The sequence below is a fragment of the Salminus brasiliensis genome, chromosome 1 (assembly GCF_030463535.1).
Source record: "Salminus brasiliensis chromosome 1, fSalBra1.hap2, whole genome shotgun sequence".
NCBI lineage: Eukaryota > Metazoa > Chordata > Actinopteri > Characiformes > Bryconidae > Salminus > Salminus brasiliensis.
The window spans coordinates 82387589-82414462 of record NC_132878.1 but is presented as its reverse complement, the minus strand read 5'-3'; the positions used below and the strand labels follow the sequence as shown (position 1 = coordinate 82414462).

Here is a 26874-nt window from a genome sequence, read left to right as displayed (position 1 = left end):
AGCATTGCTATGAGAATAAGATTTCATTCATTGCTGGGTGGCCTTACACCCCTCTAGCCCATACCTGGCATTAGACATGGTGCCAAAAGGTTCATGTATATCTGCTCTAGGGAGTCCTATACTTCTCTACAAATACTAGACAAGGTGTGTGTGTGTGTGTGTGTGTGTGTGTGCACATCTGTGTCAGCAATTAGTGCAGCTTAAAGCGTATAGCTTACAGTAGGGATCTGTAATGCATTATCGAATAAGGCATATTTTAATGGATCAGGAGTTATTTTAAGCACGAGCCAATACCCTATCCTGTGTTTTTACTGCTGTGCTGCTGTGTTCTGACACAGCACCCCCTTATGTCATCTGAGCACCATTAAAGGACATTATTCAGAGCAGTAAGGAGAGTATTTAGAAGGTAACAGGGCAGTTTAGAGTTTGCAGTGTGAAACTATTTTACAGTTCAACATAATGTTTTGACTGCATTTGAGCTTATGTGCCCACAAACATGGGAGTGTAAAATGTGGGTTTGTGGTTGTTACACAGCTGTTTGTCTATTTCCAGCTGTTGACTATGCCGCCAAAACCATTTGGGCATTACATTACCACCACATTTTTCCACATCTTCAGTAATAGCTGGTTAAAAATGAATTGTGTCTTTTCTGTTTTTTAAACTCTAAAGGCTGCATATACAACCGAGAGGGAGGAGCAGGATAATGTGCATTCGTGACACTAATATATAAAAATATATATTAAAATATATATTAGTCCAGAATGTCACATTATATAATCTACTGAAAAGGGATTTTGCTGCAGCATTAATTGGCAACACTAAATGCCCGGATCTTGACAAAATCATATGGCTATAATCTGTAAAACACAAAGATTTGGTCGGTATTGACCGATACGATACGCAACATTTAAGGAGCTCAAATGGGATTAGATCTCTAAAATAATTGGACCTCTAAGGGTTAAGTGTTTTTTTCAGTTCTTATTTTATTGAGAGTAATGCCCCCCCCCCTCTCTTCTTGGATGGCACTACGCTCTTGAGAGTGTGTGAACGCAGGTGTACAGATTTAATTGGATGGGAATGTAGGGGAGTGTGTGTGTGTGTGTGTGTTTGTGGGTGTGGTGTAGGGTGTGAGAAAGGAAGAGTTCTGTACTTTAAACATCAGACACGATAACATCCCCACCCAGCAACCACACTGTCCCACACTATTCTCACAGATGTAGATACCACACATTTCTCCTTTTCTACTGTACATTCTTAACAGTGTTCAGTGCTGCAATGTTTACTGTACATTATTAACAGTGTTCAGTGCTGCAGTGTTTACTGTACATTTATAACAGTGTTCAGTGCTGCGGTGTTTACTGTACATTGTTAACAGTGTTTAATGCTGCAGTGTTTACTGTACATTCTTAAGTGTTCAATGCTGCAATGTTTACTGTACATTATTAACAGTGTTCAGTGCTGCAGTGTTTATTATACATTCTTAACAGTGTTCAGTGCTGCAGTGTTTACTGTACATTTATAACAGTGACTAGGATTCCCCTTATCTCATGATGCATAACTGGGAGTGTGAGGGGAGGGTACATTTACATTTATGGCATTTAGCAGACTTACAAGGTTACTCGTATTACAGAGGTGGGCCAGTGTAGTGTTAGGAGTCTTGCCCAAGGACTAGGCCTGCCGCGATAATTGTTATCGACTTATCGTACGATAAATGGACGTGTCCACGATAAGTTTAGCAGACGCCGATAATAGCCAATTGGTTTTGGCGCGAGTTTGTTTACATTAGAAAAAAAACGCAGCAAGATTTCTGCAAGGCGCACGGTGCTGCTCTCTCGCTGGCTCCCTATCTAAGGCGAAGACATGTCTGGGCCAGACAGCGACATTTATCGGTTAGGAAACGTGTGCGTTGCACACAGAGGAGGCAGACGCAGGTGGAGGCGTGTTGGCTGGTCCAGAAAGAAAGTTTGGAGAAGTAATTCAAGATGGACTTGGTTTCAAAGCCACATTGCACTGCTCCAGTGTGGGAACACTTTGGCTTTAAGACATATGAGCGCGGAGAGCCCATCAGCTTTAACGAGGCGGTATGTCGTCTTTGTCTAAAAACAGTGGCAACAAAAGATGGTAATACAACTAACCTAAGAGCCCATTTAAAGCACAACCATCCAGTTCAATTTATCCAGCTGGAAACAAAGAACCCGGTTGAAGAGGGGGCGTCCAAGCAGGTGACCATCACGGATGCCTTTGCTCGACAGTGTAAATATAAACGTGATAGCGTAAAATGGCGCACGTTTACAAACAGTGTAACTCACTATATAGCCAAAGAGATGCAGCCGTTAAATACGGTGGAAAAAACAGCATTCAAAAACATGCTGAAAACGTTTGACAGGCAGTACGAATTGCCAAAGAAAACATACATCTCTCAAACTGCCATTCCAGCTTTATATAATGAAGTGAAAGACGGCATTCTGAAGGAGATAAAAGACATCGCATTTTACTCTGCATATTACAATATTATCGTTTATCGCGATAATTTAGGAGACTATTAATTGTCCAGAAAATGTTGTTATCGTGACAGGCCTACCAAGGACTCTTATTGGTGTAGCGCAACATAGTCTGCTAACAGACACCCACCCTGATTCGCGTTGTGTTGACTGATGGGCAAGGAGAGGGAGGGACAATTGTGCTCTCTGAGACTTCCGGCCACAGACTACTGCAGCCTCACTCGAGATCAAATCAGCAATCATCCAATCACTGATAGGGCCTGAGAGTCTAATATTCATATCTGTGAGCTTCAGCTTCCAGTCCAGTCCAATAAGAAGTGTGTATGTGCATCCATGAGTGTGAGTGTTTCTCTTTCTCTTTCTCCTTCTCCCCACTCGGTTGTCTTTTATTCTTCCTCCGCTCCACAGGGAGGTTCTCGCTGCATTAGAATTCATCTCTTGCTGTCCAAGTCTTTCTGCTCACAACCTCACCTAAACATGATGGGTATGTTTGCCGCAGAGAATGCAATGACTTTGTTAGAGGAGAGAGAGAGATGGCAAGAGACAGTGAAGAAAACCTGCAGTGTCTCTGTCCTCATTTACTCTCCACTTGCATTTCATACAGTATGTCTAAAGTCTGTTCTAGTCTGGCCCAATGAATAATTAGACCGTCTACAGTCAGCAGCAGAGCGAGATGTGAATGTGTTAGGGGATGTTTGTTGTAACTTGCTGATAAAAAAACAGCATGACAGTACAGTACTGCAGTATTCTTTAAAAATGCTGTTTTGTATGTGTCCGTTTCAGGCATGGTCAGCATAGCATGATTTTGGTTCCTATGGACACACCTGGAGTGAGAAAGGTCCGAGCACTTACCGTGTTCGGACAGGACGGTGAGTTCCAGACTTCACTGCATTACAAACTTGTGTTCTCTACAGACCAAAATCTTCAAAGCAGCAGAAACTATGTAAAGATAAAGGGAAATGTATGTAAGGGAAGATCAACAATAAGAATATTAACATCACTTTTGGATATTTCAGCAGCATTAAAAAACATTTTAACTGTATGTAAATTTCTGACCACTACTGAACTCTTAAAGCTTAACTGCTCACTTTAGTGCAAGTGGCTTTGTGGTGTGTATCTCCTGAACTTCCACTGTCTGTCTTTCTTTTTTTAAGCTGAATGATGACCTCATAATCTGATGATTCTGGCATAAACAAATCCTTCCTTTGTGCTTTTTTCCATATGTGTGTGTGTGTGTGTGTGTGTGTGCTGCAGGCTCTCTGAAACCCAGCTTAACCTAGAGTGTTAGATGTTTATCTTCCTTCTCTTTCATCTCCACAGATGCTAGTCATGGTGGTCATTTTGAGGTTCACTTCAACAACGTTCGGGTTCCTGCCTCCAACATTCTTCTAGGTGAGATACCATACATACAGACATGTGTGCACATTTGTGGTGTTTATGGTTGTATATGCGTGCACATTTAGACTTGGTTGGACACTGTATTTACAGTGTCGCTTTACTTATGCACTAATATATATGTTTTCACTGCAATTCCAGCAACAAAGCAGTTACTCTAAATTGCATTATATTTTAAGTAAATTAGGGATGCTTCTTTTATTTGTTGTTCTTTATGTAACTTAGGATCCATTGATAGGAATAGTCATATGCAATGTAGCCATATGTGCAAGAGATAAGATAAGAAGTAACAATAAAATACAATCTTTTGAGAGCAATAATAGCTAATCAAATGTAAATAACGGAATGCTCTCTTTAATAATTGTTTTGTAGTTTGTAATTGTTTTGTTTTAATTTATTATAAAGCATTTGGGATGTTACTTTTGTCAGTGCATTTCGGATGTTTAAAGGTGTAATAAATCATCTCCCCACAAATACACGCGCACACACACACACACACACATTTATGTATGAGGATTCTTTGAAGTTAAGTAATATCACTTTTACTTTGGGCATGTTTCCCATACAAAATTGTACTGATTTCAAACTTGTGAACAACAGTGTTTTTTTTTTTTTTTTGCTTTTCTCTTTTGGACCTCACGCTCAAACGGGATGTTTTCAGGTGAAGGACGAGGGTTTGAGATAGCCCAGGGACGGTTGGGTCCAGGAAGACTGCACCACTGCATGAGAGCAGTGGGGATGGCTGAATATGCTCTGGAGCTGCTGTGCCAACGATCAGCCAGCAGACAAACCTTCGGGAAGAGACTATACCAACATGTAAGTATTTACCCTTCTGCAGGACAACAATACTTTCATAAACGTGTCCTGTTTTATTCTCAGGAGGAAAAGCACTTTATGGGATCTGGCTTGTAGGCTGCTCATACACATATTCACATTTCTTAGGTTGAATATCTGAAGACTCAGGTAGCCTTTGTGTGTGTTACTGAGCATTATAAGCTTATAAGCAAGTACTAAAGATATTCACAATATTATGGGAAAAAAATCATTGTGATATACTTTATGATGATAAACAATAAAATATGATTATATTGCACACTGCTAACATGTCATTTAGTGGTCTGAAAAATAAAATTAAGGGGAGAACATTGCTTAAAGTGTATGTTTGAATGATGGCAGTTTCTTCTGCCTACAGTTTAGCTATGGACTGAAGGCCATTACAAACACGGTCTGAATAAACAACACAACCTTTTCACACCAGATGCAACATGTTTTTTTACCCTTTGCTCCTCACCAAACTGCCAAACGGTGACACATGTTTGGCTGCTTTCCTTGTTGGAAAAAGCAAAAGAAGCAAAGCAATGATCAAAAGTGGCCAGCTTGTTTTCCTGAAATAAGACACTTCTCATTCGTTATAATGCATTTCATGCATCATTAATGTCATACAGCTAAAAGCCAAATGCAGCATTTGGGGTCAAGCTTTTGACTGCTTGAATTGTAGCCAAGATCTCTGACCACTGCCACCCATTTACACCCACACACTCTCCACTTCATATGGTTTGGCTCTATGCACAATGTGCCTCAGTCATGCTGTACAACCAAGACATCAGTCAGGCTCCTGAACATTCAGCATTCTTCTCTAAAAGGAAGAAATACATAAAGATATCTCCTATTTCTCTGATTGTCCTAAGCGTCCACTTTAGTCCAACACTCCATTTCCTGCCTGTCATATATAGAATGAATGCATTTTTCTTGTTATTGATGGTGGTGGTTAAAAAATCAGTTTATATACAGTGATGTGAAGAAGTCAGAGGCCACCTCTTATTTGTTTAATTTCTAGTAAAATCTAAAAAGGTCTTTTGGTACAATATAAGTTCTTCACAGGAGAGAATTCTAACATCTGCTAATGAAACTGCTGAATCTGCTGGCTTTATTAATGGACTGACCACCCCAGAGGTCACACCTTAGACCTCATTTTATGTGTTTGGAATGATGTAAAATGGTAAGAAGCTGCTTCTGGGACTAAACTTTGGAGGTGTGAAAATTTGTCTCTGCAGATTTCAGAAAACCTAAAAGTGATTCTCCTAAAAAAGGATGTAAAAGCTGCAGTACAGGTGAAGGGTGGGGACACAGAAGAGTGAATTAATTATTTTATTTAGAAATTTAAATAATGAATGACTTACATATGCACAGTACCTCATACACTCTATATATAGCTTGCTAGGTTATTAGTGGTATGGCCTGTCTAGGGTAGGTAGGGTAATTAACTTTTATTCATTATAAGTGAACCCCAGAATGTCTAGTCGTTGTTTGTTGTACTGTGTTTCTTTTCCATTGATGTACAGAGTAGAGGAGGGGCTAACAAATTATGCAGCAACAGATGGACTACAGTCCGTAATTGTGCACCTACAGCTCTGCTCTTGTATTGTACTTAAAGCTTATTTTCCCTCTGTTTGTGTGCAGTGTAATTAAATGTCCCCAAAACAGAATTTCCAAACACATTTAAAGTTTAATGGTAATGATTGTGGACGTCTGCACTCATAACACTTTATGGTGTGACACAGAGCAGTGTACAGTGCTGGACAGGAGTGTAGCGTTGGCAGGATAGAGGGAGGAAAGTGTTTGAGAAACGTTTATGCTGTGAGATTAAAGGGAAGCTGTTCTTAGTCTAGCAGAGTGTCTCTGCAGACAGTGCCTATAAATATGAGCTTACAACACACTGTAGCATCCTGAAATTATGTGAAAAGAAAAAAGGAGAGGCTTCTCTTTCTTTCTTGAGGACATACACACAGTTGAGTGAACTGACCTATTTTGAGATCGCATTATATTTATTAAAGTTATTATGTTTATTAAAGTTTCCCAAAAAAATCCAAATATTTCCATTTTAAAAAAGTTCAGATGCACAATATAAAGGTGAGTTTACAATTATGGCTGATAATTATGGCCAGTAATTTTGTGTCTACTCCCTGACCACAAAGTGCCCTCTGCTGGCCACTCTGCACATTCTTGTAATGGCAATTGGTTGCCCTTGGAATCAGTTCAGTCACAATCTTTACTTTATTTAAATATTCAGTTTTTCTTTTTATTCAGTTTTACAGATTTACAACAAATAGTTTAACTTGCCAGCTTCCTATTAGACTTTTCTATTCCACCTTAAATGGCATAGCTGCTACATTTTGACATCTGTATAGAACTGCGAAACCTGGGGCTCAGAGTGGCTCAGCAGATGCTGACACTGTTACTTCATGAGGATCATGAGTTCGAACCCCAGTCATGCTGCTTCACCATCAGCAGCTGGAGCCCGGGGGAGCATAACAGCCCATGCTCTCTCTGGGTGGGTAGATTATTTCCATTGTGATGCTGGCCAGCACGGGTATCTGTTGGCTGGTGTATCAGAGCTAAGGATCTGTAGCAGTTAAGTTTCCATCTTTTAAGCATGTGTTTGTCCCTACTAGTGTCAGGAGCATTTCAAGTGATAGGGGGAGTCCTAGTGAGTGGGTGGGTTAATTGGCTCAGCTAAAAGTGGTAGAGAAAATGTTAATAAGAAACAGGTGAATGAGTTTTTTTTGTTTGTTTGTTTGTTTTTTAATAACACAACTAATTAGGGATGCTCTTTTCACCTCAGCAGTCAGAACCAGAGCCAGATGATTAACATGCAGGCTGCTATTGTCATTTGTGGACATTTCAAACGGCTTGGTATTTGTACATTAAAATAAGTTGTTAATTTTGCATATATAAATGGTGTTTTTGTTTATATTTTGGCTGTAGGAAGTTGTGGCGCATTGGATAGCAGAGTGTCGCATTGCTATTGAACAGACACGCCTGCTGTCTCTACATGCAGCTTACACACTGGACGGAAAGGGGAACAAGGCTGCAAGGAAGCAGGTAACTAATAGCTAATAATGAATGTTCAATTTTGGGGGAGGGCTGTAGACACAAGCAGGAATTGTAGGTCATTAAACCCGCATCATATTCATCTACAGTGCTATACCATGAAAAGTATTTACCCCCCCCCCCCCCCCTTTTTTTTTTTTTTCTTTTATAATGGAATCATGGTCAATATAAGTTTTGCCTTTAATGTCAAAGTGAAAACTGAATAAAAATATATAATGTAAAAGAAGTGATTACATAAATATTCACCCCCTTTTGACTGACCTAAGGCAAGTCCAGGGAACTGATGCTAGTATTCTCACAATTAGTGAAATGGAGATCAGGGGACATAATTATATTGATAATATATTGATAAATTTATAAGCCTAATTATATTGACCATACATCTATTTATAAAAGCGCTAAAAGCAGAAAACATCCAAAGGGATGAATATTTTTGAAGGCACTTTAAAATCAGGCAATATTACTATATAATATATATAATATAAGGCAATATTACTCTACCACATTTTTCCACATTGTTCTTTTACTTCAGGTACAGGGACTGCATCTCTCAGCTTGCAGAAAAGCATGTCCTTTAGGGGAGGCTCAAAGTGTGACTGTACTTGTGACTGTAGGGGGAGCCTAGCTCACAATCCCCACTGTTTAAAACTGTTATATGCAGTTGTAGTACCATGGCAATTTGCTTTATAAAGAGTAGTAATTGCATTAACGTTAGAGATTTACACACCCAGTATGCAAAGGAAATGTGGTGTTAGGTTCAGGTCAGAGGAATTGAACTGATGCCCATCTGGTGAACCCTTGTGGACTGTTGTGATCAAAGAGATCTTATAATAGAAAGCCTGTGTTTCAGCCTCTTAGCCCACTGTCTTATCTCCTCAAACACACGCACGCCTCACATTCCTCACTGTGTTCCATTACCGGTCCAGCAGGGGGCATTTACCCACAATGCCGTTTCCCTGGGGTGGTAATTATGTTTGGCCATGTTGTCCTGCTGGCTGTAGTCACGGCAACGCAGCATCCGGCTTGCTCTGTAGCAGCAGTGTGAGCACTGATCCCATTAACACTGACTGCCCGCTGTGTTCCCGCACGGAACCTGCACCTCCGAGCTTCTTACTGAAACCGTGCTGTTTCAGAGAAAAGCCACCATGCTCCAACACACCACCCACTGGGGAGAGAAAAAGAGCGCTCTCTCTCTCGCTCTCTCTCTCTCTCTCACACACACACACACACACATACACATACACACACCTAACACAGTATTACAGTATAAAAGTACCACATCCGCAGAATTTAGATTTTCAATACCACTTGGGTACTTACAAATCTAGTGCCCTTGGTGTTTTTTCTGCCATCCTTCTTTGGAGAACAGCTATATTGCTATTATAAGTCAGAATTAATAGAATTGTAAAAAAGTCAACATATTCAACACTAACAACAGCTTACAGAATAATAGGTATGTAACCCTTTAAACAGCAGCAGTAATAACAATAATATAGAGTCCTATAAGGTTAATCACTCTGACACTGAACGGCCCAATATAAATAAATGGATCAGATTTAGATCTCAGTGAATGTAGACAAAGTGAGACTGAGCATTGTGTGTGTGTGTGTGTGTGTGTGTGTGTGTGTGTGTGTGGGTGTGTGTGTGTTTCTTTCACCTTACTTTTTCTAGATTGGCATGATAAAGGTGGTAGCTGGAAGGATGGCAAGTAAGGTGGTGGACTGCGCCATTCAGGTCCATGGTGGTGCAGGCGTGTCTGATGACTTTCCCCTGGCTCAGATGTGAGTAGGACAGTCTAAACATATCCAACACTTAACTAATGTTGAGTTATCAATTTTCATAAATCATTGTTTGAGTGCAGTATGCTAATGTTTGAGCACCTTTGGTCCACAGTATTTACAAATACACATTAATTTGTTGATTTTAGGGGAAGTGGGGGAAAAGGGCACATTCTGTTCATGTACTTTACAGTTACTGTGCATTTGTTGAGTTTATCATGCTGGACAAAAATAAGACACAAAATGTGGCCTGTGCAAACGTTCTGGCACATTCAACATGCTGACTTTAAAAAATAAATAAATAATTAAAAAGACAGTAACTAAAGAGAATGTGCGCTCTGAACTCTGTACTCTATTGTGTATATTGTGTATGAGTTTGTTTCCTCAGGCTTTTTTAAAAACCTTTCCTTACAATCAACATGTAATATAGGCAAGAGTATTCAAAAGCAATACAAATTATTTGAGTTAATGCAAACACATATATTTTGTTGCTGTCACACTAAAACCTTCTAAATTCAATAGAAGTGAATGTAGAAAGTTCTTATTTACAGTTATTTTGGAGCATTTCTATTGGTCCATTTGTCATTAAACATTTACAATGTCTTGTTTTCAAGATGTTGTGTAGGTGATGACACCAAAACGTAGGGGTGTTCTACATTAACTGGTTGTATTTATTAACTGTTTATTTATGTATTTATTTACTAACAACCCACCTGCCTACCTTGACTGGACACACATTATGCAGAGGACTTTTCATGTATAAATGCACATATGTGTATTGTGCTGTGGTAGTTAAATGCATTTGATTGTTTTCAGGTATACATATGCACGGACACTGCGTTTAGCTGATGGTCCTGATGAGGTTCATCTGTCCTCCATTGCCCAAATGGAGTTCAGGGACCAGCTCAGACAAGTGAGCGCTAAACTCTAGACGCACCTGACCGCATTGTTTCATCACGGATGCCAGAGGCCACCTAGCAACCTCTCAACAGCGACTTAGTAGCCCGTAATTAGCCAGGTAACATATACGTATGATCAACTCTTGCTGTCAATCCACGTAATATATAAGCAGATCTGAAACAATGACTGATTAAGCTCTTTTTTTAGGCTTTGGGCCTCATCCATCATGTACTGAAACTCTGACTTTCTATTGATTTCTTTATGAGCTCTGAGTACTCGCAATATTACAGCATGGCGTTTTGACACATGGTCGCTAACCTAAAATGAATGTTCAAGTCAATGCTGCAGTCAGTTTAATCAGGAAACATCTCAGACACTAGATCAGCCTCTAATGAAAAAGCTTGCAGTATTGACTCAACCTATATGAAGATTAACAAGTTCTATATGCAAAAATCTATATGCATAAAAAAATAAATGTGCTACAGAGGGTTCTATGAGCAATACCATTGAAGAACCACTTTTGGTTCCATAAAGACATTTCATAAGAGAGATGTGAGGGTGAAGGACCTTAAAACTGAAACCTTTACATCCACTTCTCTAAACCTCTAAAAGCTCTCTCATAATGCTTTGACTGGTGAAGACAGGTGTATGCAGAGTTCCTCCCATTTTATCTGATGAAGCGGTTAATTCCTTCAGAGTAGTCATAGGTGTCTTGGTGGCCTCCCTCACTAGTCTCCTTACTGCACAATCACTCGGTTTATGAGAACAGCCTCCTCTAGACCTTCTCTTTTACAAACATGAGTCTTCTATGGCATTGCTCCAGAAAAGACCTTTTGTCGAACCTTGTGTAGTTATGCTAAACCTTCAGCAGCATCTGCACCTTCAGTAGCTAAACCTTAAAATCTCATCAATCAGTTTTAAAAAGATTTTGTAATAATGCAAAAAAGGATCTGTAGAAATAAGGATTAATGGAAGGCTACATAGGTTTTTTTATACATTTTTACTACCTTTTAGTTCACTGATGCCTTATAAAAAACTATGTAAATAAAATAATTTACATGCATTTGAGAGTCTTCTTTAAACACACACACTGATCAATCCAGAAGAGACATAGAAACTGTCCATTACATCTTGTATGTCAGTAAGCATGCATAAGTGTTTTCTCCTCTTGGAATGAGTGTTTCCTCTCGATTGCTGTACTTCAGCTTCATTTTAACCTTCATTAAATCATATGATGAATGGATGCAGACAGAGCACTTCAGCATGTGTGTATGGGGGTGGAGGTGGGTGTGTGTGCACGTGAGAGACTGCAAGTGGTACATATTTATACGTGTAGTTAAAGCGAGACCAGCCTGGAGTCCTTAACAGGCTGGATTAGAAGGACAGCGTGGGCAAGTGCCGTACACACACTCATATACACCATGGTCTTGGTGGTTGAGAGATGAATGAGGCCATGTGTAGCTGCAGAACCATTTAAGGTCAGAGTGGTTCTTCTCTAATTGGTCATTTCTGAGCTCATCACTGGCGCATGTTCTGGCTGTGCTCAGCATGTTCCACGTCCCCTTTCTCCACGTCTTTTCTCTTGCCAGGGATCTGTAAGCTAGAAGTTATGACATTTGCCATTTTTATCATTTTCTACACAAACTGCTATGTGTCAGACTGTTACAATGCCTTTCCTCAAATTCTGTTGTGTTTTGTCACTTAACATGACAGAGAACCTGTCACACATCAGACATAATGGCCTCCTTCCTTAGAGCTAACCGCTTCAGGTAAAACTGCCCCAGATAAAACAGTATCAGGAGAAATGGCCTTGCACCAAAGAGTATCTGGAGAAATGACCTCTCATTAAACAGCATTAGGAGAAACAAATGGCATTAGGAGAAACAGCTTCTGACAAAAACAGCATCAGAAGAAACCGCCTCAGATGAAGCGGCATCATGGGAACCTTGCACCAACCCACAGGTTCTTGTGATACTGTTTGGTGGATGGTTGTATCTCCTGGTGCCATTTGAGAGGCTGCTTCTCCTAGTGCCCTTTGATGGCAGAATCTCCACTAGTCCCTGATGCCATTTCTTCTGAGGCCGTTTGGTTTTAGGGCACTTTTCCTGATGCAGTGTGACCATTGGCACAGATGTCTAAATTCATGAGCGCTGAGACATGACAGTTTTTCATTAGACTGGAAGCTGTTTGCTCTAAGAAGTGATGCAGTTTTCTCTGATGTCTAAAACATGACCTTAAAGATGATGTTTTGAAGATGACCTAAAAGGTAAACCCTACATCCATAAATGGAGAATCTCTGATTGACACAAGGAGTGATCTTGCTTGGTTGAAATGAAAACCTTCAAATTGTTTAGGAGTGTGCAGAATTCATCACATTTTAATGGAAGATCTTGAAGTGTTTGGTTCTATCATTTAAAATGTTAGCTTTTTTTTCATAAAAATGTCATTTATGTCAATAGAACTGAATTGAAAATGATTAAATGATATTTTTAATACAAGACATCTTCATTGACATGTCCACATTTTAAAGATGATATAATTAAATTAATCAGCAGTACATGGCCTTAAATGATCCAAAGTACATATTTAAAGACTTTATTTAGTGAACAATGTACATAGTAGTGTAAATATACCTGTTAAAGCACTGCATATACACCTATATCATTTCTTATATTAGGATAAAAAACAATCCATCTTCTTATATTAGCTTCATACAAAATAATATGAAAACATCAACGTTCGGTTACATATAAATGCTTTTGTAAAACTTTGCATCAGTATAGCCTGTTTTCTCAAGTCACTTATGATAGCACCTGTTTTGTGTAAATTTGCTGAAGTTGTGTTCTACCAGAAATTCCTTATACATGCATATATCTGCAAAAAGTCTGCATTATATAACATTGCACTATATAAGAATATTACAAACAAAAGCATAATCGGCCCGTTCCAGTGTCCTGCCATTGCTTAATATAATTGCAACTTTTTGTGTAAATACAAATGTGCTTCATTGTCTTTTATCATCTGTCCATCAGATCCTTCAACAACTTGCATAAACACACCTTTAATGCTGTTAAACAAGGACAGGCTTTTGAAGTGCCAAATGAGCGACAGCGAATACTAGCAGACAATTAGCTGACCCTCAATTACGGCCTCTTGCATGATCAAACAGGAAAAGCCTACAGGACGCCAGCCTCTAAGTGTGAATGGAGTTGGTGTGTGTTTGTTTCCAGATTAACTGAATGTTGTGCCTGTATTAGCCTTTGGTTTGTTTTGACTTCCACAGACTTCCCATCTCACGAGCAGACCACAGCCTTTGTGTTCTTCTTCTTTTTGGCTGCACTTCTCCTGGGCCTCTGCTTCACTGTCTAAAACAAACAGATGTCATTTACTAGTTAGATTTAGTTGGCCAATTTCTCATTAAATTCTGACAACACGTCAATACACATGAGCACCATGGTCCTCATGCAAACAAGCAATATTGATATCATTTAGTAGATCAGTTGCACCTCTATATCGTTAGTCAAAACTCGTTAACCCTGATTCTCATCACCATAATGTGTCTACATACATATTTCTTATTACCAACGTTTATTTTAATAAGTTCTTTTTTTTATTTTTATAATTATAATTTTCATTTATTTATCAGAATGGGTTTGTATTATACTCTGTAAGAGTATATTGCAGGAGGAACTCTTTTTGCTTACTGTTTTCTTTTACCTCATATGGGTTTTTTATTGTGAACTCTATTGAAGTGAAGCAGAACAAGACATTCTGTGACATAAGTACAAACAAAATTGTCAGTGGCTGTCAGTGTGTTTGAGGAATGATAAAAGTGATAAATATATTCACATTAAACAAAAAAATATTTTGTAAAAAAACCTACAGATATTTTAGTAACGTTTTAATAATGCAAGCCTTTTGCCCTATAGAAATTAATGGGGTGCAAAATGTAGTGCAGCCTTTTTGTGTAACAGTGATACAATACACTAGTAACACCCAACCAACATGCAACACAGCAACCACTTGGCAAAACCCTGAAGACACTATAGCACCCTCCATGGATACCTTAGAAACTGTGGAAACATCCACACAGCAACCAGTAAGCAGCACCGCATCAACCTCCTAATAACACTATTGCAACCACTTAGCAGCTATTAAGTAACTCCATAGCAACCATCTTGAATACTCTAGCAAACACTGTAGAAATCGTGTGGGATTTCATAGCGACTGCCTAGCAACCACATGAAAGAGCAAAAACAGTTTCACCCTCATGAACATATAGCAACAGCCTAGCAACTGTCTGGAGTAGAACCACTTAAGCTGGGTAACCATTCAGTCTTTCCTTCAGGAAATGCGCTTTGCACTTGTCAATGAAAAGAAAGGTTTATTGGTATTCACACGTTTATCATAACGCCTGTGATGAGAATTTGAAAAATGTTAATAAATTAAATCTATTTAAATACACTTAAATCACCAGATTTACTTTTAATTGTTTAAACAGAAGAAAGACAAAGCTTTACATTTTAGCCAGTCTAATGCCAGTTGGGTCAAGTAACTCAGGTAAGCTATACATTATTGATCTGCCTACATTTATATTTCTGCTTGACTATGCCCAATGCAGTACAGAATTGCCATCGAGTTAACATCACCTTAGGAAGTGGGAGTTAACGACCTTACCCAGTAGCACAAACCGGACCACCCAGAGTGGATCTCAGAAACAATAAACGATGCCGACTTGATTCTCCATTTTTGCAGCCTTCAGCCCATGACCTAAATTCAGCTATACTCCAAACATAGTATTTCTCTAAAAGCTCTTGTAGAGATCGAGGACAGAAAAGGCTTCTAGAGTTAAAATACACTTCTTCATCTACACAGGAGGCTTTTTTTTATTGTAGAACCTGACGTAGGTCTGTGATACAGTTTCTCCACCTCCACCCTGTGTTTTTTATAGGGTAATTACAGTTAATGAGAGGGTAGTGTGAAAGGATAATGGAAGTAAATTGAATAGTTGATGTGTTTGAATTGCGGAAAAGCGTGGTCATGTGAAACGTCAGATGATGACAGGATATGAGTGTTTATTATTGGAGGCAGGTCCTTAGAGCCCAGAACGAGTGACGACTGAGTGATGAGTAGCTTATTTGGTAAGTATGCTTAGTGTAGATTCCTCCATTCTCCATTCACATCTGAATTGAAGACCCAAAATTAAAGATCTGAGACCCAACCTATAAACTGGATTTGAACCCACAACCTTCTGGCTAGCTTACCTTACCCTTGCCACTAAGTTGAAGGCTCCAAATCGTTTTTGTAAACTATATGCTTTGTACTGTATACTACTCTGGCTTGTCCCTGTATTTATATAGAGAAAGCAGAGGTTTTATTGAGACCTGTAAGACAGACTTATGAGAGTTTTATTAAGTTATTAAACTTAAGTTACATGTTTATATCACTCCTTTTATGCAGTTAATTCAATAACATTGATTTATTGTCTACTATATATATATATATAGTTATATAGGTCTAAATACCATGCCTTAGTAACATATGTATATACTGTGTATATGTCTGGTACATTGTGTTGTGTGGTTGAGTTTTGGGTTTTAGCTTATGGTTAAAGGTTACACCTATGGCTATGGTTGTGTTATAATTACGGTTAGTGTTACGGTCATGAGTTTAGCCTTAGAATTAGACTGTTTTAGTTACACCACCACTTAGGCCAGTGATTAGCCCACATAAGTATAGTAATCTGTGAGTGATGACACATTAGTTTCTCCTATACCTTTAATGGAGGCATGTCTGGAACGGCAGCAGCTTCAGTGTGCCTTCGAGCTCGCACTACCTGCAACAGAAATCCACAGAGAATTCTCAGTTTTCCAGCCATGCTTTAGAATGTCCTTTTGTTTGTACCACAACACCAGTTGAAGCGGTTAATTGAATAGTTAGGCTGTTGCTTCAGACAGCCTTTTATAATGAAAAGGTTCACATTGAAAATCATTGCTTAGAGATAGCCAAGTTGAGGACGCGTATCTGCTAGGCAACATTTTTTTTTTGTTTTTTTTTCCCCAAGTATCATTATTGCCTTCAAGGATAAGATGGTGCTTATTAGTTCATTTATTCACTGAGAAGGTGATCATGCCTGAGGTCGTTGCCATGGATACGTACCTGCAGAGGATTCGCAGGGTTGTGCCGGAGCAGCGAGTAAGTGCCGACTCGCGATTTGCGAGGCGCGTGTTTCTTCTTATTGCTGTTCAGATGACGCCTCGATCTGTCAGCCTGAGGCAAACAACATAGAAAAACAAATGAAATGTACAAAACATAAAAATGTATGAAGCGTACAATATAAAGCACATAGAATTTACTTCATTCAAAGGTTTACACCATTTCCAGCTCTATACAAAAAAACATAATGCACTCATCAAGCAATTTATTAGGAAGGCTATACTAATGGTAGGTAGGACCTCCTTTTGCTCTCAAAACATCTTCTAATTTCTTCGTGGTATGAATTTCACAATATATTGGAAATTTTGGTCTATGTTGACATTATTAAAGCGCACAGATTTTTCTGGTTCACTTCATTCTGTGAATCTCTTATTCTACCACATCTCAAAGGTGTTCTATTGAATTCAGATCCGGTCAATAGGAAACCAGTCACAGTTTGCAAGGTCTGTTTTTGACATGATACTGTGGATGTAGATGTTAGAAAGTGTGCAAGTTATAGTCATGGATGAACATGCTCAGCAGCCTTTAGTATTCGAGCCATGTTAATTGGTATTAACAGGCCCATAAAGTGTGTCACAAATGTTCCCCATACCATTACACCACCTCGACCAACCTGAACTGATGACCCAAGATGGGTTGGATCCATGGATTCATGCTATTGGTGCAAAATCTGTGTGCTGCAGCAGAAATTAAGGTTCACCAGGCCAGGCTATTCCCCATTCTTCACCTGTCCAGTTTTGATGTTTGAAGGATTTAGCTTTTTAGTTGAATTCATTTTGGCCATAAAGGGGTTTTGAGGGGAAATTTTAATCCAGTAAATAAAATGTGCTCCTTTTTGCCTGGAGAGCATCAGAAGGCTTCAGTTTTCTTAATAAAAATATTTTTTTATTTTACTTAGAGATTCCTCCAATGTGTTATGACATTTAATTAAAGCATTCTGAATAATCCCATACAAATAACTTTATCAATTAACACTAACAAACAAAACCTGATGTTTTTCAAGATCAATTTGTTGAGGTCTGCTTTTGAATACACAACAGGGATTAAGCTAGACTTCTGCATATCTCTAGCCTTTTTAATTTCCACCACACACACCCACCTGAATGAGAGTGTTGGGGAAACCTCTCGCTGAAAATGTTCCTGGTAGGTTGGCGTGGCCTCCTCTCTCTCTGTCTGAGTCAGTGTCTCGCTGGACCCTTAACTAAATTGCATGCAAAAAGGGGGGAAAAAAAACATTCCTTATTAGATCTTGATTGATTCATGCTATTTTTCTGGATACCATTTCTTCGAGATCCAGTTGACCTTATACTGTTTATGAATTCCATATAAATACAGTATGCTAATATACTGTGTAACACTGCTGTCCAATGAAAACCATGTATCTCCATTTTTGTCAGTTTTTAGTTTTCTCCATGGTTTGAACCCTGTAGCTGCTCTGTACACAGTGTCACTAAATCTGAATAATTAGACCAATTGAAATGCTCTAATGTACTTGAAATAATCTCTCCCTTTACATCGACTCTATTTAAAGTTAATAACATTTTTGCATCCTCCTGTAAAGTCACAGTTTTGAAAGTATATGTTTTTCATTGGAGAACAATGAACTTCTTAGAAATACATTATCCTATCTAATACTGTATATTAACTCCATGCAGATACATGATACTGTCCAACAATAAATAGGAATTCCACAATGTACCGTTAAATGGCTGTTTTTTCTACTTCATTGGAGGTAACATTAGAATAGGTACAGTGATAATCCCTCACTAATCATCTTCCCAAAACTATGCAAGTAAATCTGCTTCCTGCTACAGCTTGCTGAAAAGATTTCTTTTTAGTTTGTTATTTTCTACACTCTAAATCATTGTTATACTGATGCAATATTGTGAGGTTTGTACAAACGAATAATGAGGGTAGTTTAAATGTAATATGTAATACAATTCAGTAATTAATATTCTAAATGTAGCTGTATCAAGGGACTAAGTCCTGACATGCGTGATTGAAGTTGCCACTTATCAATTCTCTCACATTCGCTCTCCCCCTCCTCTTTCTTAGCCACTCTAACACTTATTTGTCTTGGCTAAATTAAACATCAAACAAATCCATGGTGGTGTGATGCTTTTCCTTTATTGGCCAACAGCACAGTTCTCTTTAACAAGCAATCTATTTCATGCTCATTTGAACTAATTTAAAAGAGATGCAATTACTTAACCTCAAACACATTATTACCAGTTTATTCCCGCAGTCAAGAGAGCATGGTTTTTAGTTAGGCTGATGTTTGACAGAATATAGCTGTCACATTTGTATTCAGGATTTCTTATGTAATAAGGGTCAGCTTCTTAATAATAGCTGGCAGCCCTTTTAACAGATTAACAAAATGAAAGGAAGTCAAAAAATGAGTTTGACCCAAACAGTGACCCTCGAAGAACTCCATGCAATCTGGACAGAGATTTTTACTCCTGTCTGCGCATATGTGTGTGCATTTGTGTCTGAGTTCAATTTGGACGTGGGAAACAGAAGGATGGGGAGGGGGACCTTCACATTAGCAGGGAGTGGAAAGTCAAACAGGGCACTGGCTCATGGAAATACCACGGAACGTTGGAGACATTTTCTTCCCTTCAGGGTATTTTTGGTAATGGAGGCTGGTAAAAGCTCAGACACCACACAACAGGACAGAGAGCAAAGAGCTAATTCACATCTGCCCTTGTGGTTAGGGCACCCTGATGCACATCTGTTTGGAGCCTGCATTACAGCCTTTAATGTTTGAATATGTCTCTAACACCTTATGCCTATTCCATTCATCCCACGCTAAGACAACCCAGTCTGCCGCACTGTAGTGACGCACTTTTGCAGGAACGTAACGATTAAGCATTCCAGAGCACTTAGTGGTGGTTACTATAGACCACAGACTCCTACTCCACAACTTATCGCCAGTTCTAAGGGATGTCCATATTACCATACCCTTCCTAAATTGTATTTCCTAAATGGTATTTAACTTGGGTGTATGGTTCTAGGACAAACTAACTGGTGTAAAACCTTTATCTGGAGATTTCTATGAACCTTAAAAAAGGTATCTCATATGAACATTTCCTTGAAAGGTTTTCTTTTATCTTCAGGGGTGCTGCCAGGGATTTTGGGCCCAATGAAAAGATAGACTGGGCCCCACAACTCTGACAATTCTGCCAAAATACTCAATTAACACATTTTTAGGACCCCTGTCTGTCACAGACCCTCAGAATCATCTTAACTCACCAACCCCCCCCCCCCCCCCACTGTAAGTAGTGTAGTGTATGTACTTTATTACTTACATTACTCTAAAACATTACTTTCTCCAAACCACAGCGTTGTAGAAATGTGGCTTTCAGTTAAAAATCCTTGCTTCTCCAAATAAAACCTACTTCTGCTTTTATTTAAAACCACCTGAACTGTAAACCACTTAGTGGGTCCAGACCTTGATTGCTGTCATAACTACATACCATAGCTATTAGTATTATAGATAAAGTATTAAAGATAATCAGATAATGCAATAATGACTATGAATAATTTTATAGGTGCTCTGTGGCATTCACAGCTCAGAAGAGTGTGTGAGTGTGAAAGCAAGTAGTAACAAAGTTACAGACTGCAAGAAAAGAAGCTCTGTGCAAATAAAGCAGGTTTTTAAACAGACGCCAAAGGCCCTACCTTGACCTCGCTAACCTCCCCAGCGGCGCAGTCTCTGCCTCCGTCGGCACACTCGAGAGCGTGTGTGAGCAGGTAGCCATGCAGGCACAGCAGACAGACCCACAGCGCTGAACTCATGGCTGTGAGACGGAGAGGGAGTGTGTGTTTGTGCGAGAGAAAGTGTGTGGGAGACTGTCAGATCGGCACTTTTCTGTCTGTGTTTTTATACTCCCTGCCTAATGGAGACCAGATGGGAGATGAGGAGGAGAGGCCATGCAAAACACACACACACACACACACACATGCGTTTTTGTCCAATGTAAGGACATGGGGTCAAACATACCTTATGTCTTACATCTATATCTATATCTATCTGTATGTCTAAGAGGGGGTGTAATAATACCATGTATTGTAGCATTATAACAGTGCAACAGAACTACACAAAATCTTAACTATTGCTTCAGCTTGTGGTTAGCATGTTCAATCTGGATGCTCTAGCTTTTTGTTTAGTGTTACTACAGAAATGACACAAATAAACCTGTATATACCTGTATAACAGATCAGACTTACCTCCACTCCGCCGTTGTAGTGCTTTGTTTACATGTTACTGTTCAAGAACTGCACTTCTGTGCCTCATAGCGGTATGTGACCGATGGAGGCCTGTGTTGCCATGGCATTACTGGAACAGCAGTGGCGTGGCAGCCTGTGTGCGGAAGGATAGCATTTAGCACTATTTTAACCTGAAATGTTTCAAAATACATGCTAATGTCTATAATTAGCAGTGTTTGCTTAAGCGTGAGCTTTGTTGTAAGTAAACAGGTACAACTGGGTGTCTAGTAAGAATCTAGAGGTTAAAAAAAGGAGCATCTTCGTTATTCCAACATTGCAGTTGAAAGCACAAGTTGGGAAGATTATCCACGGGCAGAAGGAGGATGATCCATTTTTGCTCCATTAAATAACATGGAATATAAGGGTTTCCATCACCTGTCGCCATTATAATGTAAACACATCACAGTCTCAAATATTTATCCTTTAGAATATTGAATTTTCTAATAATAGGAAAATGGACATTTCTGTCATCATAGTTGTTTGGTATAGGGTATTAGAATAGCCGTCTTGACTCAGTCTTTATTTATGTAGTTTTCCTGAATTTTTTTTTTCTGAATCAACTACTACTACATACAAGGGCAGCTGTGGCAAAAGCTGCTTCTGTTTCTGCTCCATTGTTCAACAGCTTCTCTTCTTGCAGTTGCAGTCTTGCAAACAGTGACCCTGCAAGATTCTAAGTGCTTGCAAAAACAAATTGTGTTTAGGTGTGAGAGAGTGTCAGACTTCAGACTTTTCAGTCTTCTAGTGTATGGTTAGCATTAGTAACCATAATGGGGAAAAAAAGAGGACCCGGTTGCTGGTCCTCACAGTACAGATCCCAACCACATCAGGTACTATTGTCCATCTTACATGTCTTATAGCATAGACACAAGCCTACACGCATATACATGCACTGGATGTATTGATGTAGATACACACTGTAGAAAACTGGAACAATTAACGGAGCTGTGGTGTGGAACAATCCCTTTTGTCCTGCCCGCAGAATGTCTCTAAAAAGCTGGCACAAAGGTTCCTGTTGGTTTGGAGAAGGTTGCTCTCCAGCTGCATGCTGAAGCCACATAATAGTCACATTCCATCCGTATGGGGACATTGCAGGGTTTGCTTTGAAATCATCTGTGCTGTTATTTTGAGGGTGCGCAGGAAGAAGTGTTTGAAACAACTACAGCAGAAACTTCCAAGCAGCTGTGACGTCTTGAGTCCAGGGTGAAAAAGCTCAGCACACACATACATATAAATTTGTGTACATGGCACAACTAACTTCCAGCCACAGTGCCAGCTAGGCTAGCCACAAACACTCCAACCTTCCTCTCTCTCTCTCTCTCTCTCTCTCTCTGTTTCTCACTGTTTGTCTGTCTGTCTCTCTCTCTCTTATACTCGCTCACTTTCTGCATTTAAAGCCCCGAGCTGGAGTCTAATACAAAGATTCACTGTCCCATCAATTCCGAAGCCAAGAAGGGCTGGGTGGAAACAGCTTGAGTTGCAATATTGACGCGTTCGAGAAGACATTTCATCGCTCATAAGAGGGTGTCTGTGTCTTGAGTGCAGACCATTAATCTAAAACCAGTCCACTCAGCACTTCTTTGCACTGGCATCAGGCTGATCTCCCAACTGCTGACTTTGTGACTCGCATGGTACAGTTAAAACCCTCATACTCTTCACACCTTTACTTCAATCATATTTTCTACCAGAACCAACTGAGTCTGTTTTAAAGAGGACCTCAAATGACATACTGTATTTGCATTGGCACAGTCGACAAATGAGAGTTTGCTACATGGAACTGACAAACTGTACCAATGAACCTCAAACACTGTTGTGTCCTCCTTCAAAAGAAAATTTGCCATAACCAAAACAGAGCTGTAAAACAGACTAATTCCAAAACCACAGATCTGTAATGTAACAGTCTTGACTCATTATATATTTATGCCCCCAAAATTGGCATAAACCCAGCACCCTAGTGAAAGCCCTAGTCAAACAGCAGAAACAGTAAAACAGCAAAGTACCTCCAGACTCTGCTAGTTATGGGAATATGAGGACTGTGTTGCAGGTCCTCATTTTCAAGCAGCTGTGACGTCTAGAGTCTAGGATAAAAAAGCCATGTGCACACACACACACACACACACACACACAATTTTGTGTACATGGCCTAACTAACTTCCAGCCACAGTGCCAGCTAGGCTTGCCACAAACACTCCAGGCTACACGAACCAGGTCTTGTGACAAACTCCTTCAGAGCAGTTATAGATAGGTGCCTTGGTGGCCTCCCTGCACAGTCACTCAGTTTGTGAGGATGGCCTGCTCTAGTCAGATTTATATATGTGCCATTTTTTGTATCTTGCCCTCAATAACCTTTTCTCAGAGTTGCATGGAGGGCTATTTTGTCTTCATGGTGTATTTGTAGCCAGTGAAACTGATTACCAGTGACTGGACCTTCCAGACAGGTGTCTTTATACTACAATTCTTTGAGACACGTTCACTGCACTCCATTTTACTAACAGTGAGACTACTAGCAGCAGTTGCCTTGACCTCTGCTGAATTATGCCAGTCACTTTAAAGGAGTTGAATATTTATGCAGTCACTTATTTTACATTAAATCTTTTTATTTATTGACATTAATGTGTAGAAATCTGATCTGACATTTTATTATAAAAAGAGTCATTATAGTGAGCATGATTCCATTACTAAAAGCAATGAAAGGAGAAAACATCCATCGGGGTGAATACGTTTTATAGGCACTTTTTAAGCCATTATTAAAAGTCTAAGTTAGAACACAATACAAGCATAAAGTAAAGTCAGCCAAACCTCAGGCTATAGCAGTGTTTTTACCTGCTGTTAAAGATCAGCGTTCCCAGGCCATGGCTGAATGGGGGGAAATAAGCAAGACAAATACGCACATGCAGAAATCAGCATTTGTTCTGTTTGACGCAGTAACCCTGCATGATTTACATCCCTACTGTTTAAGGGCTGTTAAATGCAATTTTATTCTCACGGCTGCTTTCAGACTTGTTTCACGACCATGCTGTTTCACTACCATGTTTTTTATTTTCTCTCAAGCATTCATGCCCTCTTTCCCTCTTCCGTAAACTCATGAACTCAGCAACATCACCTTAATCTGGAATAATTTTACGGTGGAATTAAAAGCAATGACACCGCCTGCTGACTCCTTAGCCTCACCCAAGGGAGTGTCATATTTCTACAGTTGCTTTAGTCAGTAGAAGAAAATGACCAATCTATATTTGAATCACCCTCCCCTCCTTTCCCAGACAACTGTCTGTCCAAAATTGCCTGGAAATGGAGGCTCAGTAATGGCTAAAATCAATTCAGTGAAAGGTAGTGTTCTGTAGGCTTGCTAAGACTGAGTGAATCACACCACGCAAAAGTTTCCGGAACTGATGATTCTGGGGAAGCAGAGTGTACGTTTTGCATCCTTGTTTGGGCGTTTTGTGGTATACCTTCCTCTTTACTTTGCCTGCAGTGTGTCGGCCTCAGAGTGATTCACTTGTCCACAAAATAGCAATAGCACTAGCACACCCTGACAGAGTGGTAATGTAAGTGAATTTACACTCGTTGGGATTTTGGGGTGTTTTTATAGGATGTGTATTTTTGGAACGGTGCCTTTATCTGATTTGCAGTGTTTTAGTTACAAATGTAAAATCACTTTTGTCAGGTTTATCATCTATTATATGGCTTTATTTGTTTTTTTCTAACTTACATCATGCACAGATTTATTCATATGTATTTTTGGTTTGGATTTGTTGATAGGAATGATTTCCTTGTGAAAACAAGGGCTTATTTTGGGCATCTGTATTTATAGCACATTTATTGCATACGAGTCACCCTCAGTTTCTACCATAGCCAATGGGTGAGGAGGCTGTTAAGGACATGTCAGTGAAAAATGAGAGTCATTTCAGTGGCCTTTGCTTTGCTTGGAATGTGAACCATAAATTAGCCATACTCTTACAACAGAAAGGCAAACATACTCCATGTCATGTAATGGCCCTGAGCATGTAATTTCACATTGTTTAATTTGCTTTTTTAAGTTGGAAAAGACGCCACAGAGTCACCATCGATCTGGATGACAAGGATTTGTGGGTTGTGTTGCATCCATATTGGACACGATTTATTTCAATCATCTAGGAAAGAAATGGTATATAAAACACACCTCATATCTTATGGTATCTATATTTCATACCATACCATATTTCAGAGATATTAGAATGATTAGTGACAGTAAGAGTGAACTTACATATGAGGTTGTCTATTAGGAAGCTTTAATAGGAGAACAACATACATAACAGGATGAAGTGTGTAACATGGCAAAGTTACAATAATGAAAAATTATTTTTAAAAAATCTAAAACAAACTCCAGGGAAAGAACATGGGCCAAAGTATTGGGACACTTTTTTACCTACAGGAACTTTTATGACATCCCATTCTAAATACATAGGCATTAATATGGAGTTGGTGCCATTTTTCAGCTCTACAAGCAGGTTTGGAACAGTAACTGATCCTGCAGAGCTTTGGAGACTTTGACGCACTTGTGTCACTTGTGGATGAGTTGCTGTGCTTTCTGAATGCTTGTACTTTTCAATAATACCACTCACAGCTGATGGTGGAATATCTAGGAAAGAAGAACCAACTTGTTGCAATAATGCCATCCTATTATAGTACCACACTTGAATTCAGTGAGCTCTTTAGAACCATCCATTCCTTCACTAATGTTTGTAAAAGCAGACTGATAGGTGCTGTGGCAATGTCACTGAAAGAAACACCTGCATTCAATTATTTAAGGTGGGCCTAAATACTTTTGTTGATATAGTGAATTTCCATTTCATGTAGGTTAATTTTTTTATTCTAGTAAATATTTTACCACGAAATAAAAATATTACTAATAAAATACTAATAAGTAAATGGCTTCTAACTACACTGCTTAGAAAAATAAAGTGAACACTTAAACATCACAGAATGAGACGGACTCTACAACCCACACAGGTGGCTCAGGTAGTGCAGCTCATCCAGGATGGCACATCAGTACGAGCTGTGGCAAGAAGGTTTGCTGTGTCTGTTAGCGTAGTGTCCAGAGGCTGGCCAGTACACCAGGAGACGTGAAGGAGGCCATAGGAGGGCAACAACCCAGCAGCAGGACCGCTACCTCTGCCTTTGTGCAAGGAGGAACAGGAGGAGCACTGCCAGAGCCCTGCAAAATGACCTCCAGCAGGCCACAAATGTGCATGTGTCTGCACAAACGGTTAGAAACCGACTCCATGAGGATGGTATGAGGGCCCGACATCCACAAATGGGGGTTGTGCTCACAGCCCAACACCGTGCAGGACGCTTGGCATTTGCCAGAGAACACCAGGATTGGCAAATTCGCCACTGGCGCCCTGTGCTCTTCACAGATGAAAGCAGGTTCACACTGAGCACATGTGACAGACGTGACAGAGTCTGGAGATGCCGTGGAGAGCGATCTGCTGCCTGCAACATCCTTCAGCATGACCGGTTTGGCAGTGGGTCAGTAATGGTGTGGGGTGGCATTTCTTTGGAGAGCTGCACAGCCCTCCTAATGCAGGACAATGCTAGACCTCATGTGGCTGGACTGTGTCAGCAGTTCCTGCAAGATGAAGGCATTGAAACTATGGACTGGCCGGCCCGTTCCCCAGACCTGAATCCTATTGAGCACATCTGGGACATCATGTCTCGCTCCATCGTTGCATCACAAACTGTCCAGGAGTTGGCGGATGCTTCAGTCCAAGTCATCCCTCCGGAGACCATCCGCCACCTCATCAGGAGCATGCCCAGGCATTGTACAGAACAAAGTATTCAATGAGAATATTTCATTCATTCAGATCTAGGATGTGTTATTTGAGTGTTCCCTCTATTTTTTGAACAGTGTATAACTATAAAACTAATCACAATCATGTTACAGT

The 26874-nt window shown here is 39.7% G+C and overlaps 2 protein-coding genes across 2 annotated transcripts in view; one reads left to right on the top strand and one right to left on the bottom strand.

Moving 5' to 3' along the window:
- The window catches only part of acad11 (acyl-CoA dehydrogenase family, member 11), a 75424-nt gene extending 63896 nt beyond the window's left edge, over positions 1–11528 (top strand). Inside the window, exons 15-20 of the mRNA XM_072691100.1 lie at positions 3285–3370; positions 3822–3893; positions 4558–4712; positions 7662–7778; positions 9459–9568; positions 10382–11528. Coding sequence (XP_072547201.1) covers positions 3285–3370; positions 3822–3893; positions 4558–4712; positions 7662–7778; positions 9459–9568; positions 10382–10496 — 655 coding nt within the window. The 3' untranslated portion in view covers positions 10497–11528. The remainder of the gene's footprint in view (positions 1–3284; positions 3371–3821; positions 3894–4557; positions 4713–7661; positions 7779–9458; positions 9569–10381) is intronic.
- A 1598-nt stretch (positions 11529–13126) lies between these two features.
- On the bottom strand, positions 13127–20479 carry LOC140555368 (uncharacterized). The gene is made up of 5 exons (XM_072678665.1): positions 20363–20479; positions 17781–17882; positions 16625–16735; positions 16242–16301; positions 13127–13830 (listed from the first exon to the last, which is right to left on the bottom strand). The coding sequence occupies exons 1-5, from the start codon at positions 20477–20479 to the stop codon at positions 13759–13761; spliced, it is 462 nt and encodes a 153-aa protein (XP_072534766.1). The 3' UTR covers positions 13127–13758.
- Positions 20480–26874: the final 6395 nt, after the last annotated feature.

Bases quoted from the DNA above. Each gene is read 5' to 3' on its own strand.
- LOC140555368 (XM_072678665.1), bottom strand. From the start codon at position 20,479: ATGAGTTCAGCGCTGTGGGTCTGTCTGCTGTGCCTGCATGGCTACCTG. The intron at 17,883-20,362 runs GTAGGGCCTTTG...CATGCAATTTAG, and splicing joins GGGAGGTTAGCGAGGTCAAG to TTAAGGGTCCAGCGAGACAC. The intron at 13,831-16,241 runs GTATAGGAGAAA...TGTTTGTTTTAG, and splicing joins CAGACATGCCTCCATTAAAG to ACAGTGAAGCAGAGGCCCAG.